Source organism: Cyclopterus lumpus, chromosome 12, assembly GCF_009769545.1.
Source record: "Cyclopterus lumpus isolate fCycLum1 chromosome 12, fCycLum1.pri, whole genome shotgun sequence".
In the NCBI taxonomy this organism is placed as follows: Eukaryota; Metazoa; Chordata; class Actinopteri; order Perciformes; family Cyclopteridae; genus Cyclopterus; species Cyclopterus lumpus.
In genome coordinates, this window is record NC_046977.1 from 18420987 (window position 1) to 18438801 (window position 17815).

The following is a 17815-nucleotide window of genomic DNA, read 5'->3' on the forward strand; positions in this document are numbered from 1 at the left end:
ACAAAAACATATTTTTTACAGGATGGTAGTGATTAGGGTTTCAAAATTCCGGGAATATTCAAAGTTGGAAACTTTCCACGGGAATTAATGGGAATATACGGGAATTAACAGGAATAAACTGGGAATTTTGGGGTAATTTAACTGTATGTACCTTATCATAAGCAGACGTGCATGCAAACATTTACAAAACAACTTTTAAAAATGACATTTTTGACATTTTGTGAGTAGAACTTTATTCTTTCATCGAACAACAAAAACATGAACGTTGAATAAAAAAGGTGTATTCCCTATGATCACCCCAACCCAAATTGTTTTTGGGGTGTTTTTCCCTGAATCCTTTCAGGTCTAAATGCTTTCTTCCTGGACCTCATCAACGTCCTCCTCACTGCTGTAAAAAGTTAGTCTACTGTATACAAATAAACTTGGTATTAAAATGAACATGGCTTCAGTTTACCAAGTAATCAATATGCTAGGTAATGACAAACAGTGTTGGGAAAGTTCACTTTCTACATGAACTAGTTCAGTTCATAGTTCACACATTTTAAAATGAACTAGTTCAGTTCATAGTTCATAATACAAAATGTTGAACTATGCTCCAAAAAATGAACTAGTTCAGTTATTTTTTTCAATATGTTGCAAGCTTTAATTGAAATCTCTATCTGTCTGCATTACCGCTCTTGGCCTCTACGCAACTTGGCGCTCTCACACTTCCAAGGCATAGGGCTGAAACGTTCAGATGCAACACTGATGACAAAGACTTAAAAAACAACAGAACGTTTTATGTTTACGTTTATGTTTCTGGCAGACAATGTTCCCAACCAGCTGCATTCAGGGTTCAGCTGAGCTAGGCGTGCATAGTCTTCTTCTCAACTACATTTAAGTTCCCTGTTATATGCTCTTGCAAAAAAACTTAGGCACATTTTTTTTTTTTCAAAATTCCCAAAATTCCCAAGCCAAAATTCACGTGGAAACTTTCCGGAAATTTACCGGAAACTTTCCGCCCCTTTGCAACCCTAGTAGTGATAATATACATTCTTATATATTGTCATAATGTTATGCTTTTGTCAGGTTACTCAAGTTCAGAATAACACATAGAAGGTGAAATTTGTGTCTGGGAATGTCGCGCCTTAGATCACAACACACCCATATGTTATTAACTAGACTAATCAAAAAGTGGCTTGGCCTTGCAGGGCTCAGTCCTGTGAGACGGAATTATACCCCTCCTTGATTGTTCAGCACCAATTAGAAGTCAGGGATGATGCTTACGAACCTGTGACGAAATCTGTGTATGTAAGGGCCGAACTTCCGGTTCTAAGAGAGAGTCGTTCCCTGGCATTGCAATCTCAGCGCTTGTACTTTGCTTGTGATCAGGGAAATAAATCTACCAGCATGAGAGAAGTTGTTGGCTGAATTCTTCCAAAGGCTCTTACCAGGCAGACAATTTTGATCCAACGCTTACAGTAGAGCCTTTATTTAACAAACTTTTAGTGCATTATTCAAAAATATTTTAATTTGGGTGGAGAACTAAAAATGACCAGTGTTACATTGTGTGAGTCCAAACCTTGATGGGTCCTTCTTTTCCAGGCAGAGCGCTGAGCTGGTCAATGATCCCTGCAGACACGGGGGTCAGCTTGTCGAACGCTTCCTGGAGACTGACTGTGGACGACACCTGCAGCTCTGCACCGAGACACAGAGAGGCAAGTTAAATAGGTTTTAATCAATGAAGACACTATACTGTCACTATATAATTCTTTAATTTCACGTGTTATCGTACACAGACATACACACAGTTTGTGAGAGATATAAGGCCGACCATGGGTCAGGCCCCCTGGGCAGGTTTGGGGGGTTCGGAGCCTTGCTCGGGTGGCACCTCTCCAGCTACCGGTTCACACTCCGCTCTACTACTCTACTTGGAACATACGGGGATTTAAACCAACCACAAAGTCCCCCGCAATCTGAGCTACTACCGCCCCAAAAATAGGAGAGAAGCAATTTTCACGCAGAAAATGCCATATTTACAGGTATGCCACTATTATTGAGGCCATCGTCTACGAACTAGTGATGTGAGATAGACAAAGATCTGGGTGGCTTCTCACATCAACAATTTCCTGGGGTGAACCCTGGGTTTAAAAAAAAGAAGATGGCAAATGTATTATTGTACCATTATGCATATTGGGAGCTTGTAACATTTATCTTTTGAAAAACCTGCATTGACAAACACTCTTTGTCTGTAAAGTAATATTTTAATAATTAAATGTATATCCAATATTGGTCTTTCATTTTTCCAACATTAAATTAATATTCTTTAAACCAGGAGCTCTTTAAGAAACAAAATATATATCAATATGATGTTGACTGTGAGTCAACAGCTCCATGACACATTTTGGCCACTAGATGTCCCTCTGTGTGCTGAGAGATTACTTCTCCACCGACACACTTAACAAAAGCTCATCTAAAGAATCTGAAGACCATTTATTAACTATGTGGAGCAAATGGAATTCATTGATAATGAAGAGAAATGTATGTTGTATAAACCATGCAACATAACTTAATTTATTCTATTTTTATGTTGAAATGTATTATATAAAAAAGGTACATATCAGCACCCGTGGTTATTATAATAATAATTACTAAGAGGGATTATTAGTGGTCAAAGTGATTTGGTCTTTTTTCCTCTTGAACAAATACCAGTTTATCTTTACCTGCGGCGGTGTACAGTGGCTGCAGAGGCGAGGTATCCGGGATACCCCACAGGGACAGCCTGCCCGCTGAGTCTCCCTGGATCAACAGCTTGTGGAAGGGCTCCCGTCGGCCAAAGAAGAACCGAGTCACAGGAGGACAGATCAGGAGCTGGAGGACAGGGGGATGAGATACGTCAACATCTCACAACTAACACCTGGAAACCTAGTACTCGTCGGAGCACATTCTTCTTCACAATTGGATTTTCCCCTTATAAGACTATTTGTTTTGGTTTAACATGCCACGTCAGTTTTAGCAGTAGTTTGACAACGTGCAGCTGGTGTAATGTTTGGTTTCACTCTCTGGTTGATAAGACACAGCAAACTGAAGGGAAAACAGAGCAACACAGATGAGATTCAGCAGAATATCTGACTCCTCTACAGGCTGAATAAATAAATACAAATGTGTGTGGTAACTATTGGCTGATTCTAGCATGCTGCTTGGGTTTAACTGGGGCTTTCATTCCGGTTAGGGGCTGACGGGGTCAGGGGTGCGTGTAAATGTTAGCAGCTAACCAAGTGGAGGCACTAAGTCAGTCAAATGATCACGCCCAAACTGATGCGGCACACAGAATGGGTGGGGATGACGCCACAGGTACAAACAGGATGAGGGCCATGTGACTGAAGCTAACCAAAGCAAGCAGCTTTCTTCCCAGGGCGCTCGTATAGACAACCCCTAAACTGAGCCATGTCGGACCGAATGTTTGAACTATTTCCAGCCCTTGAACCCTCAGCGGGTTCGCAGGTTTAAACTCCCCTTTCTTTACAGGCTTATGTGGTACAACACATGTTTTTAATTTGACGAAAAACACCATCAGGAGTCTACAGCCATGCTGAGTCACTCTGAGCTAAATGTTAACATCGGCATGCTAACACACTGATCATTAGCAGGGATAACGTTACCATCTTTTTTCAGCATGCTAACATTTGCCAAATGTATTTTTTGTGTTCGATTAAGAATTTAAATGTTTGACCCAACAACGGCACCACAGGAAATGTTATGTGATCATGAAATCGAGCCAACAGGTGTTGAGATATTTTGGTTGGTACCACAGTGGTGGACCGTCCGACCATTATGAGTATTAGACTAAAAGAGCGACGCACTTGAAGGTTGGCTGGAACAAACCCTATAATGTCCAGTCCCACCTTTTATATAAAAATCAAGTTCGGGAAGTGAAACTAGAATCATCACATCCTGGTTTTAAACCTCCACCAACCAGTCAAGTTGCAGTTTACATCCATATCTGTCCAAAATTCTGCACATGAATTTGTGAGTGGTGGCCAACAATGTGGTTTGTGAGGATCTCAGGGACCTTTGACCACAAAGTTCTACTCAGTTCATCCTTGAATGCAAGCGGATGTTTGTGCCAGATGTAATAAATTCCCTCAAGGCTTTCGACCGACAACTTGTCTGCATGAAGCGGGACAACCTGTTTGCTGTTTTGTTTTTTTCTTCTCAAAGTTCAGGATGGGGGAAGCCCCAATTTACAGGTCCTTAATTCCTGCAGTGGAAAAAGTGAGTTTTGACCAAAACTGGCCACTTAGCTTAAACATTACAACCCGGCAGTTCTGGATAACAAACAGCGGCTGGAGCTGACTGTTATTCTGACAGCGCTGTCCAGGTTATGACACGTCGATATCGTAACGTGAGTGAAAAAGGTTACGGGCAAACGGGAGAATTAGAAAATGGATTGCTAAACGAATCTATTTTGATAGTGGTCATTCTGAATAAGGTCATTTCTACATTGTGATGATAATGAATGCTTGTGGAGGATGGGCTGCCGTCATCACGGCAACTACAACATTTAAAAGTGGTAAGAAAGGCAGGGAATGGCTGAGGTGTCTGGTGTGTACCACAATCTGTTAGTTCTGAACGTTGAAGAGGATCAAATGAAGTGCCAACAAATGTTGTTTTTTAAAAACACACAGTAACTCGTACACACAGACAAAAAAAAAAAGCCACATCTTGAGATATAAGATGCAAATCGATAAATCCAACATCCGTGAGCAGACGGCACTACAGAGGCAGTGAAAGAGAGAGAAAGAGAATATCCACCTATTGTTTTTGTTTGTTTCAACTGGCTCTGTGCTGTAGATGGGTACGGTTTCTAACCAATCATCTTCAACTTAAATGGGTGTCAAACTAAGTGGATGAATTCCAACACTGATGTTGATTTAGGATAAGGAGATTTTTCCACAGCATTTTAGTTTTCATTCACTACTTACTGCCTACCAGTATAGGGGACAGATGTCTTTTGAGCCTCTGGGTTGTTTTTAATGTGAAACATCTGCACAAGAAGTCTTTCAGAGAAGGAAAGAAGGATCTAGAATTTAGCAGAAGCAATTGAAAATAGTATATTTTCGTTTGAGAGAACTAACAGATGCAGACGGGTGAGTATGAAACAACTCTGCTGTTGTTCTGAATCAGTCTGACTGTTCCAGATGTTCCCATATTACGGACACAAACATGGAGCAAGTCTTTAGTTTGTAGAAATCAATAGTGAATATTACAAATCCCGATGACTAAAACATGAACAAATATACTTATCAACCGGCCTTCTCCATTCACCTCAATTGCAAAGATAACTAGGCCCCTGTAATAAACTTTACCATTTGGATAAAGATGTTTATTGTAATCATAAAAAGATACAATGTTTATTGTAATCATAAAAAGATACAACGAAATTAAGTTGGCGACTCAGTCAGTTCAGCAGCAACAAGGTATTTAAAACAAGCAATTCAATAAATATAAGAGAGAGGTTTCTGGGAGTTAACATAAATTATTCTAAACTGTTGTTCATCCAGAAGGACATTTTTGTGACTGGGAAAGTGTTGGTTAAATACAGATACAGTAGTTCAGACACCCACCTATGATTTACAGACAGAGGAAACCAACACAGTCCCATCTGTACCCGATACTGTATTAAATACAGTACAAATGTTCCAACTTTGGTGTCTCTTATGTCTGGTATGCATCATGAGTGTTTCTCCTTTGTGTTTGACGCTCACAGACAAACATGTCATCTAAATGTCTTCCCATCGTGTTGGGCTTGTCGTGAACTTGGGGACTCAGCGGGTCCTTGTTTCTTTGTTAAAAAAGCTGGGGGAGGGGGGGACTATGCAAGCTTCTTCATCAGTATGAAGACAGATGAGTGATTGTGCTTTTGGAGGAGTTTTGTTTTTAGTCAGTTTTTAGTGGGAAGAGAGCATGAAATCAAGTGAACCAGAATGAGTTTAGTCCTTGAGTCAGTGAGGCAGGAAGAAAACCCAAGAGAGGAGCAAACAAAACAGAATTCACTTTCAGTATCATCGAGTCAGCGGCTCACGCTTCTATTCCGACACTTTGAAAACGAGTCCGAAGGTTACGGAGTAAATCCAAAAACATCTCCATGGCCATTTTTGCCCGCTGTTATTAGTCAGTCGGGTCATATAGAAGCAATATGTTCCTTTTGTATCAGGGATTCCCGCAGCATTTTATAAAGGAGGCGGCCCGCCACGCCTCAAATAAAGGGCACCTCATTAACGTCATGACATTATTAGATGTTTTTTATTTAATCTAATATTTGGTTTATTTAGCACCAGTGAACATGAACAATGGTGGTACATCATACAGGAAGGTCATTTTTGACGAGTGAGATGATTTATAAAACCTTCCTTGAGTAGCTACATTGATAAGGTGACTGCACTGTGGATAAAAAAAGATGTCAGCAGTTGGACTCACAGAGGTTTAAAGTTAAGCTTGACCAGCTAATGATAACTGACGATAACGTTCGGATATTCTGTTTTTCTCAATTGCGTTTTAGGTTTGAGGCCCAATGTGGAATATGACAACTTCTGACCATAATCTTATTTTTTTGTCCTTTGTTTAGTTTTTTTTGGTCCGTTGTCGGAATCATTAAAGCCTTTTAAAAGATAATAAAGTGAGCGAAAGGGCCAACCCTTTGTTTTTTATCTTCATACCTTTATCACCAATACAAATATAATCCCTTTTGTCTATATACCTCTTAATAAAATAAACTCTGTATACTTTTTCAACTGCCATTTGTTGTGCTTCTGAGGATTTCTTTTTTCTCTATCATATTTTTCCAAAGCAGGAATGTACTGAATGTGAGCCTCTGAGTGGATGTCTGCTTTGTCGCTGCTGTTCTCACAGTTTGCTCCTCTCGTCTCTGCTCAAGCTTTCTGGCTGAGCTGCGAACACAAGAAACATATCTCGAAAACCAAAATGATTTCAAATCAGTCAGCCTTTTCATCTCTAAAGTCCATTTTGGACCTCCTGCTTATCCCTTACACCCGACTATCTGACACAAACTGGGTCTTTAAAAAAAAAAGGACCATACCACACCACATTTTCTTCCCACAGATTTGACCATTGGTTGAAATTAATTTCTCTGAACATCCATCACAGTAAACATTCACTTAACAAAGTCACTTTTATTTTGTAATGAAAACAATGAGATGATTAATCAATCACTTGACTGGTAGCAAATGTATCGCCAACAATTCTGATAATCGATTAATGATGAAGTCAACTGAAAAGCACGTCTGGTTCCAGCTTCTCCTGTGGGAGGAGGTGTTGCTTTTCTATCTTTGTTAACTTATTATATTTGAGATGGAGCCCTTAAGCTTTAGGAAGGTACACAACTGTCTGACATTTTTTAAACTGAGCAATTCGACCCTTAAGTCATAAAAATGTTATTTAATAGCTACTGAAAATGACTATTTAGAGAATATTTTGTAAATGTTGTAAACTGTAGTAATTGTGCAGAGCGAAAAAGAAAAAAGGTACATTTAAGTATACTCTGAGTTCTGGGCTTCATTTCACAAATACCCCAACACTTTAGGTCATATTCAACTACTGTATATTCAGCAGTAATATAAAAAGTAAAAAATGCGTTGTCAATGGGCCGAAACATGCCAAATCATTGGTATGGTCCTTTGTAAATATAAAAACACTATATTTCCAATTGATGGTGCAAATTGAACTTTGACCATTTTGCATAGCCACATGTAAACATGTTGCTTGGTTTTGTTGAAGACATACACAATGGCATGATTTGGGAAATCACCACTCTTTGATTTGAAAATATGCTAAATGCTAATAGTCTCCATTTTAGCTTTTGCAGCTCAACCGAGAAGGTGAACCTTTATAGAGCCAAATCCAGGCCAATAGTTTTGTTTGAAAAAAAAAAAAAAAGATTTGAACCTGAAAATTCAAGTTTTGGTCTTGAACTTTGAAAAATTCAACAATGTATTCAAAATAAAAATAAGTGTATGCAAAGTTTTGTCGGGTTAAATATATTTTTGATTCAGTTCTGGGTTTTTTTTCTCTATGATAAAATATATATTTTTTAATTTTTCACTAGCAGATTTTATATTTTCAACTTCTTTTTTTCACTTTCAGATAATTTTTTCCCACTTGGACTTTTGGCCAGGATCTGGCGTGGGGGACGTGGTTTCAACTGCAGGGGCGTGGTATCATGAGTGACAGCATAACAGAAGGCAGAGGACCTGCATAACTACGTTGCCTTCAGAAAGCGTAGGTACCGCGAGAATTATGTCTCAATACTTTATATACGCCAGATTCACGGGATTGGCAGTAAACAAAATTGACGCTAGTGACTAACTTATGTTTAACAAGCAGTTTTAAACCATACTTGGTATGAATCGCAGTAGAAGAGCCATAAACTATGCAGGTTGTGCCGTTCACAAACCACACTATGCAAAAGACACAGTTTGAAACTGTGTCTTCTGAACTACCACAAAGCCACAGAGGGAAGAAGATTGTGTCATGAAGATGGATAACTTTTTTTGATAATGCTGTTGAAATCCTAAACGAATGCTCCAGCAAGCCGCTCCATCGTAATGTTTCAATCCTGTGTAGTGATTCACTGAAGGTCCTTATAACAATATGAGAGTTAAGTCATGTTTAATCTCGATGAATGTGTGCTGACACGCTAGAATATCTCTATGATGATAGAGATGAAAGTCCGTAGTCTTTAATATAAAACGTTACATATTGAAACAGCAGTGTTGTATCACACGTTAATCTGTGATCAGTTCCCACAGCTGACAGGCGTCAACTTGACATCAGATAAAGATATATAATACAAATATATGACGACTTCAGCGTTTTGTAAAGGATTTATTGACGTGAGTGTTTTGAATAGACATCGGCACCTAGCACCAAATTGTTGTTCACTCTCGCTAAGTGTCCTCGCTCTGCGTCTCCACCACAGCCTCGTGGTCTGGTAGTGAAGTTTACAACAAACTGATCTATTTATTGTCTTTAAACAGAATGTGACAGAGAGGCTCAGCGGCACATCTCCCTCAAAATAATAAACCAGATATTTCAAAATCAGTTCATCTCACAACAGTACGCTGTGTTCACAGTGGTATTATAGATATTATAGTGTTGTTTTTGAACGGCACAACCTGGCATAGTTTATGGCTCTTATACTGCAATTCATAAAAAAAGATTAAAAGTTGAAAATATAAAATCTGCTACTGAAAAATCAAGAAATATATTTGATTAAAAAAACAGAACTGAATCAAAATTATATTTAAGCCAACAAAACTTTTCATACACTTATTTTTATTTTGAATACATAGTTGAATTTTTAGGTTCAAATCTGGGGCTTACTGGTGCCTCTAGAGGCCGGTGGTGATATAGCACCTCTGGGGTGTAGAGCTCCAAGTCGCACCCGCCGGCAGGGAGGCACATCACCTCCACAACCACTTCTTCCTCCTCACCTCCTTCTCCTTCCTTCTGAGAGGAGTGAGGAGGTCAAAGGAGGAAGGGAGCGAAGCAGCATCAGAAGACAACAAATTAAAACAGGACAGACAAAAATAACACACCGAAAAGGCACAGACAACACATAAATACCTACCAGACAATATATAATAAATATACTTGACATAGTAAAGGTCCAAAATTGAATCACAACTACACAGAGCACCAAGGGTCAAGCTCACGCACATGGGTTAAGCCCTTCACTCTAAGATTTCACACTGCTGATGATTTAGCTCTTCTTAGGAAATAGTAAAGTTGTAAAATGTTACATTTTTGTAGATGTAATTGTTATTGTTGAATTCTCAAAAAAAGAGAGCTTTTATTCAAGTCATAGCCAACTCGATCAAACAAAGACCTGTCCTATTACTGCTCAAGTAGGAAATTTGGTTAAATGTACCTTCCAGAGACGAGTCATTGTCGAGTCTCTTTGAATTATTAGGTAGTGAATGGAAACATAAAAGTACTTCTAATTTTGAAGTTCCCCATGAAACACTTTCACCTTTAAAAAGGTTTTTCCCATGGGCCTGATATACAAAATCAAACTAAATACAGTTGGATTGCACCACATAACTACACGCAGAACTACCTGATCAGTACAATAAGTTGAATTCAGTATTGTTTGCAGTTTTGTTCTATGAACCAAATGATTACAGTCAAACTGGTATAATTAGTCTACTTTTTTTGCATGTAAGATCCAAAATGTAAGCTGCACCCAAAAGGTTTGAGCAATGAGACAGTTTCTTGTTTGCTAAACCTATTCGGCTAACCAGCCTAGTCGACAAGAATTATTTTTGCCATTGTGCGTTCCTGCAAAAACCACGGATATGTTGGCAATTTTGCATTTAGTCAGAGCGACAGTTACTGAAGGTTACGTGGTATAATAACGAGTTTAACAAGCTAGAGATTCCACAACGTGAAGATGGATGGGTCAAACAAACACAAGACATTCACCCAGGTAGGTTTACCCGTTTGGAATAAAAAGTAAACAACGACCTAACACTTGTTACATAAGGTCGATATGCCTGTTATGAATGCAAGTACACAATGTTATTTATTTATGCTAGTTCCGTTCTTACAGGTGGTGCGCTACAGTTGTTGCATTGTTGTTGCATTGTTGTTTTAACACAAACCATAATGGTTTGTCTCACTTTAACCATGTATCTGTGTTACTAAACCAAACTAATCATTATACAGAGTTAACCAGGTAGCAATTTGTGTTTCTGAAAGTTATAACAATGCAAAATTATTCTGCCGACAGGTTTGGAAAAACACAAAAGAGAGGCCAGATCAATATAAAGTAGATCTCATGTCAAATATTATTATCTGCAACTCTTGAATCAAGTACCTCAAACATCTACGTCTAGGGACCATTGGGTTAAAATTGACTGATGTGAAGTCCAAAGTAAACCTAAAACTCCAAAACATCATTAACAAGAAATATCTAAAACAATTATAACTAGACATTACATGTTTTTCTGGTGTACAACAGTAGTGATCCATTATATTAAATTATATTTAATTTACAAAAATTACCAAAGATTAGTTCACATAGTGAATGAAGGAGGACTGACCTGTTTGTCCGAGCGGTCTGCAATGCTGTAGACCAGTGGAGGGATCGAGCCTTCTTTGGTTTTCCCGACGTCGCTGCGGAAATGTTCACTAGCAGGCAGGCAGCTGAGGAAGACATTTGCATAGTAAGTCTATGTTTAGAGCATTTGTGTAGCGGCCCTCTGCTTGCCCCGTGACTTTAACTGAGAACTACTCACAGTCTGCGCTCTTTTCCTGTGGCATTCAGATCATAATTCAGAACTTACCTGGCGGGCAGCTTGTAGATGTAACTGCAGCCATCTTCGGTCCAGATGATGACTTTGTCTGCGGCAATGAACTCTCCTCCGGTCCAGGCCTGGTCGTTGTCACTGGACACCGAGCAGAGTAACGAGTAGTCGCCTGCATCAAACACCTGACAAACAGACATTTTTATTAGTAGTAAAGCTTCGGGACGGGTCAGACTCGGGCCAAAATTTCAGTTCCTTGCGATAATCTAGTCCAGTACTTGGTGCATAGTATTACTTAGTGGTACTGCAAGTTCTTACCCTCCAGTACTTGGAGCAGATTACCAGCAGGCTGCTCTGAGTGAAGGTACAGAAGGAGATACTCTGACAGCCCTGACAGTAGATGGGTTTGGACTCTTCTTCAAACACAGGGTCCATGTCCTGACACACACACACACACACACACACACACACACACATTAAAATCTTCCATAATACTCATCCGACTTTCCGGCAGTACACACAGGTCTGTATTTCTTTAATGAACACACATTTGTATGGTGGTGTACCTGCATCCTGCTGACCTCGGCTGTGATGATCCAGACCTTCAGAATGCCGGTCACTGACACTGCCACCACTGTGTCCTCTACATGGAGACAGAGAGACAAGAGTACCGCCATGTACAAGGCCTATAGGGCTTCACAGTGCATCATACACACCTTTGTCCTGATAGCATATTGACGTAGTGTGGTCATTTAAAAAAGGTACAACATGGAACAATTTACATGTATTCCTCACTGTGTATTGCCAATGTGTGAACGGATCGTAACTAAACTTCAAGTTGAGACCTTCCCTTTCTGGGTGGCAATGGTGTGTAGCTAACTTAGTGAAATACTGTCTTGAGTGGATAACATCAGTTTGGACTCTCTGGCGGGTACATTGACTCGCAGGCTGTTTGCAAATGACTAATAGCCAACGCAATGACACATCCAAAGTCAAATCCATGTGATCTAGCTAAGTTATAGATAGCTGGCCAAAACCATGTTGGCTGACTTGCGAGGAGTGGAATGCCGTCCCATATCCCGCATGAGGAGGAGAATGTACAAGCTGAGAAATGGCTATATAATGCACTGAGGAATTTATGACTAGATTTGTCTATGTTTACCATCCGTGTTGGTGAATTTCCACTTTAGTGATTTTTGTAAACTATGCTGGATAAGAATCACTGACCAGCATATGCAATATCTAAATCTCCCGAAACCCCCTGTAAGACACAGATCCCGTCCAGCTCCACCTGCGCCTCTCACCTTGTGTTCGGTGGGATCGGATGATGCTCATGGAGCTGATCCAGTCTGGAGAGATCTTGGACACCAGCGAGTAGAGCACCTCCAGGCTGGTGGCGTCCACCACAAGGATTTCTGGGTAGTGGCCGTTGCAAAGCAGACGTCCCTCCCTCTCGGTGCCGATGGCGAACTGATAGAACTGGAGCACCGCGGAGAGAAAGAGAAGAGAGAAAACCCCAAAAAGGTGATGAGACTCAAATGACCACAATCTGATCCAAATACCAGTTTTTGTTTTGAGAATTCAGGGCCCGTGAGAGCATGTCTTACCTGTATGCCAATGTGAGCACAGGCCAGCTTGGTAAACTCAATACATCGTCCGTCGTTAACGTCCCATAAACACATCTCTCTGGAAAGATGAAAGTTCGACAAAAATAAGTTAATGGTCTGCGGGCTGGGGTTAAACTTACACACAGGTCAAAATCTAAAACATGTGTATGTAGTAATGCTTTGTGTATATCTGAGCTCAGTACTTGTAACCAGCTCAGTACTTGATCTGGTTAGAGTATTCTGGCTTAAATGCTGATGAGTAGGAGTGTAACAGAGTTCAAAATACACTTTATCATTTCTTATTTTCAATGCATTATATTTTATTTGTTTATTATTTAACGATCCTATTGAATGTGTGTGAATTTTATTTTAATGAGTTATTTTTATTTAGCGTTATTTCTAAAATCTGTTTCCTGCGGAAATTGAGTTTCACCTCTTCTGTTCCTCCTAAGCTTCCGCAGCCCCATCTTTCCCTCACAACAGTTTGATATGCTCAGAGTAAGTTGTGAGGGAAAATGATATTGCATTATATTGTGTAACCGTTTATGTTACGCATGGTAATGGTCGATAATACGATCACGGTGTCCACCTGTTGTTGTGTGTCATTCAGATGGTTAAAATATAAGTTTTGAGGCTTTTTCATTTTGCCTCTTTGGCGCCATTTGTATTTGCTACTTCAGGACGATTTTCCCTGTATATATTCTGTTTTGCTTGTTTAGGAAGCGGATATACAGAGAGAAGACAATCTGGTGTTTTATTGTCTTCTGCAGGTATGTGTTTTTTCTTTGTTGAATGTTATAATTTTCGCTGAGTCACTAACTCACGCAGTTATATATTTTGTCCACTTGGGGTCGCTATTTTCTCTTTGTATGTCATGATTCATGGTTTTGATAAGAATTGTTATTTAGATTTAATATAGTCCTGTCTTCGGGACAACAGTTTGATATTGCTCAGAGAAGCGGATATACAGAGAGAAGACAATCTGGTGTTTTATTGTCTTCTGCAGCGAATACATACTGGAAAAGAAATCATCCGAGTCAACTTCTTCCCTGCCCTATACAAATCCATTACAGGAGCGCAGGTAAAAACGCAGTAGACAAGGTTTATCTGTTGGCTGCACACCTCTGTAGGGTTGGGTACCGAAAACCGGTGCCAATGTGGTACCAGTTCCGATGCGACCGGTGCCTACCGGACCGAAATACTTTATACTACTACTCTGATGACTCCGCCCCGGTAGCAGGTACCGATAGCATATCGTTTATAAAGCTACAGTAGCTAGCTAGCATCAACCTTTTAACGGAGAAAATGCCGAAAGGTAAACGGTCAAAAGTGAGGCTGTATTTCGCAAAATGCAACAGAATAATTGCATGTAAAGGGGGGAACGCGTAAAATGTAATGAAACATCTGGCAACGCATAACATCCACTTGAAAGCAGAGGCATGCACCGTGTTCGACCGTGAGCGTGAGCCTGTGTCGAGCACATCAGCGGGCAGTCTGGGAGCTCCCTGGCACCGGCGATGGGGAGACAGTTCCCCCTGAAAACGTGGAGACCGATGATAACAGCAGCCTTAACTCAGGTTAGTACCGTAACGTTGATTGCAAGTCTTACATTTATAAATGTAGGCCTAATAACAACAAATTATAAATTAGGGATTATAACCATGTTTAAGATAGCTAGCCTACTGTAGCTAGCTAGCTACGAGCAAACGACTACCTGCAAGTCAGTGTAATGTTAATGAAACTAGCGATGGCATGTGCAGTGATGCTTCCGTTGCGTGTACATATTTAACATTATTTATGTTTATATTGTTGGCTCTCCAGCTTCCACAGTAACCCCATTCACCTTGGCAAAGAAAGTTAATTTAACAACAGACTAATAAATATCCTCCAATGTATTTTAGTTATTCAAATTAATGCATTTCTTGTTAAGCATGTTTATCTAAACACAACTTGTCTTTTTTGTGCCAAGAAGTCAGCCCTAGAGAAGCTGTTCGAGGATGAGGACCAAGAGCTTCTTCAGGCAACGACCACTAAAGGCAGTGCCTCTCCATTGCTGAACAGGTCCAGAAAGAGATGGAAATCTACAAAAGTCTGCCTTCAATCCAATCAAGACCAGACCCTGCAGCCTGGTGGTGGATGAAGCGTATGGTCTGCACTTTCAGACACATACCTGTATGTCCAGGCCTCATCGACACCATCTGAGAGGGTTTTCTCCTGTGCAGGACATGCAATTAATCAGGATAGGTGTCGTATTTTGCCAGAGGAAGCCAAATATGCTCATATTTCTGCAAAATAATTGATGAAGTTTGAAGCTGTATACAGAGTGTGTGTGTATTTTGGATTTCTTTATATTTATTTAAGTATACTGTAAACTGTTGTTATTGTTCATAGTTTGAAGTTAAAAAAGTTTGAAGCTGTAGTTTGAAGCCACAGATTTTGTATTATTTATAGTATACTTTTAAACAGTTAATATATCGGTTTAGCACCGGTATCGGAAAAAACCCAAACGATACCCATCCCTAGACCTCTGTGGCCGTTTATTCTACTCTCACAAAAAAGCCCTGGTTACTATACCAGCTCTTAAAGGGACACTGTCACCTATATCGTAAGCCACTCCACTAGTCCTATGAATTATGTGCTCCAAAAAATTAGGCTAATTTGTAATTAAATATACTAGCTAGAAATCACCACATAATGTATAAAGTCTCTTTCACACAATTAGTCTATCCCAAAATGTGCAGGAACATTTTCTGCATTGAGTCATGTGTGAATGGGAGAAGGGATCGATATATTCAAGGAAATCTGTTGGGCTGATTTCCCTCTTCAAGACCGAGTAACGTTTCAGGGAAGACAATGATAAGGCGGGGTTGTGAATGATAGCAGTAACATTGCAACTTAGTATTACAGCTAAGTGTGTTGTGGGCGAATGGACGTTTCTTGCAAACGTGTTGACTATTAAATACATAACAAGAACATTGGCATTAGGACAAAAAGTTTCCTTGCCCCACAATGTTCCTAAGAAACCAGAAGAGCCATCCTTGGCTGCGTACACATACACATGGCCTTGCATCATCATTTTATTTGTTGTGTTTTATGGCGGTGTGTCTATCTGCTAGATTGTCCCTCTACTCCAGCGTTGCTGATGTGTTAAAAGATGCAAAACAGAAACATTCCTGAATGTAGCGTATGTGTGAATAGTGAAAACCACCAGCGGTGCCAAAGTTATCCCAGTAATCTACCAGGAACAATGTGTGAAAGAGGCTCATGCAACTCCTGATAGGTGTGTGTGAGTGATAACAACAACAACAACTAAGTGCACTCACCCGTTCTCTGATGCACTGACAATGTACTGTTTGTCGCTGCACGCACTGGCTTTAGACAGACAGGTGATGGAGGCTGTATGGCCAAACAACATGGCCCTGGGACAAATCTGAGCAGAAAACAAGAGGTTAAGTGAAAGAAGCACAAGGGGGTTCAAATAAGACAATGAAAAGCAGATGAGAAACGCACAGAAAACCACTATGATCCTCATCAGTACCTCCAGCTCAGGTGTCATGTCCCAGAGGCAGATCTGTCCGTCATGGCAGCCGGTGATGATGGTGTTGAAGTCGTCCATCACCAGAAGACTGCTGATGCAGTGGGTGGGTGCTGTACGGCCCCAGAGGACTATGGGTAGAACCAAGTTGTTCCCCGACATGATGCTCGAGTGTCTGCAAGGAGGGCGGGGCATTCAATGTATTGTACACCTTTTTTTAGTATACAGTGTAGAGAAACACTTGAATATAGACGTTGTTAAAGCATGTTCGCATTCTAGTATGCTAATGAGTAGCATGCTGACATCTCGTCATGTGAACGGACGCGACAGGAACTAGCAGTGAACCACGCCACCACTCACACCGTCACTAGGACGACTCAACCCGGCACATGGACGCCTTCACTCCGGTCATGCCATAGCTATAAACCGTCAATTAATCACAAGTCACGGTTCCGGGACGAAGAAACACGCAATAAGAGCAGGGCCCGTTTGACAAACAACAGTAGCGCGCATTAATACACCCCACTACAGCCAAACGTCAACGGTGTGTCCGCCCTGCATTGGAATCATTAACCTTGGCGTTACTCCCAGGTATGCGGGCTGTGAGCAGCGTCAAGCGGGTAACGGTGAACTGGGATGGATTCAGTTCACAGTCAGACGCAGAACAGCCACTGTCACCTGGGAGGAACCCGACAGCAGAAAATGCTGCAGATAGTTTAAAAAAATGAACTGCCACTGGTTGTCAAGTGTGCAGTGATATAGGTTATGTGGTGCTGAGGCTAAACTGTACCTGCAATATCGCTACTTCCGGGTTAGCGACGCAGCTAACGGAACCAAAACACAACGTTTAAAACTGTATATACGTATCACAAAAAGTCCTACTGAGACATGTCCTTCTAAAGGAACGCTTGTCGACGACCGTTTCCCCCCGTGGCAAATAAAAAGTGAAAGTACCCTCGTTTTCGTCTAGTTTTCCGCAGTTTGTTCCACCGACTGACCGATCTGTTCGGTCAGCTAATCACCTGACAAATGAGAGCCGCGTCCGGTCTCATGCTTTCAAAATAAAACCATGCAGTGTTCGTTTTTTGAGCAGAGCGTAAGATACATTATTCACTGTGTGTATAAGTATAGACGGCTGCTCTAGTTATTGTACGGATGGAAGCGATCAATAATAATTAAGCACACCAATCAACAAAATAGTAAATACATTAGTAAAGGTAATGATCCAAAAGATAAATACAAACACGCTTAGGACATAATCATCCTATTTCAGACCCTCATCTTTGCAGCTATTTTTGTATTTCCCCTTTATTTGACTGCTAGACTTGTGAGAACGACAATATTGAAAATTATGACGTAATGATCGA

General features: G+C 40.5%; 1 protein-coding gene across 4 annotated transcripts in view; it reads right to left on the reverse strand.

The window, feature by feature from the left end:
* The window catches only part of LOC117740298 (WD repeat-containing protein 7), a 105000-nt gene extending 87227 nt beyond the window's left edge, over positions 1-17773 (reverse strand). Inside the window, exons 1-11 of one of the 4 annotated variants that reach the window (XM_034546612.1) lie at positions 17403-17773; positions 16452-16623; positions 16237-16343; positions 12914-12992; positions 12611-12785; positions 11873-11949; positions 11625-11744; positions 11346-11491; positions 11103-11205; positions 2703-2850; positions 1562-1677 (exon numbers count right to left, since the gene is read on the reverse strand). In XM_034546612.1, the coding sequence (XP_034402503.1) occupies positions 1562-1677; positions 2703-2850; positions 11103-11205; positions 11346-11491; positions 11625-11744; positions 11873-11949; positions 12611-12785; positions 12914-12992; positions 16237-16343; positions 16452-16610 (1230 nt within the window). In that variant the 5' untranslated portion in view covers positions 16611-16623; positions 17403-17773. Of the gene's footprint in view, positions 1-1561; positions 1678-2702; positions 2851-11102; positions 11206-11345; positions 11492-11624; positions 11745-11854; positions 11950-12610; positions 12786-12913; positions 12993-16236; positions 16344-16451; positions 16624-17238; positions 17378-17402 lie in introns of those variants that run through there. The other 3 variants (XM_034546613.1, XM_034546609.1, XM_034546611.1) reach the window with 3 other exon arrangements.
* Between the last annotated feature and the right edge of the window lie 42 nt (positions 17774-17815).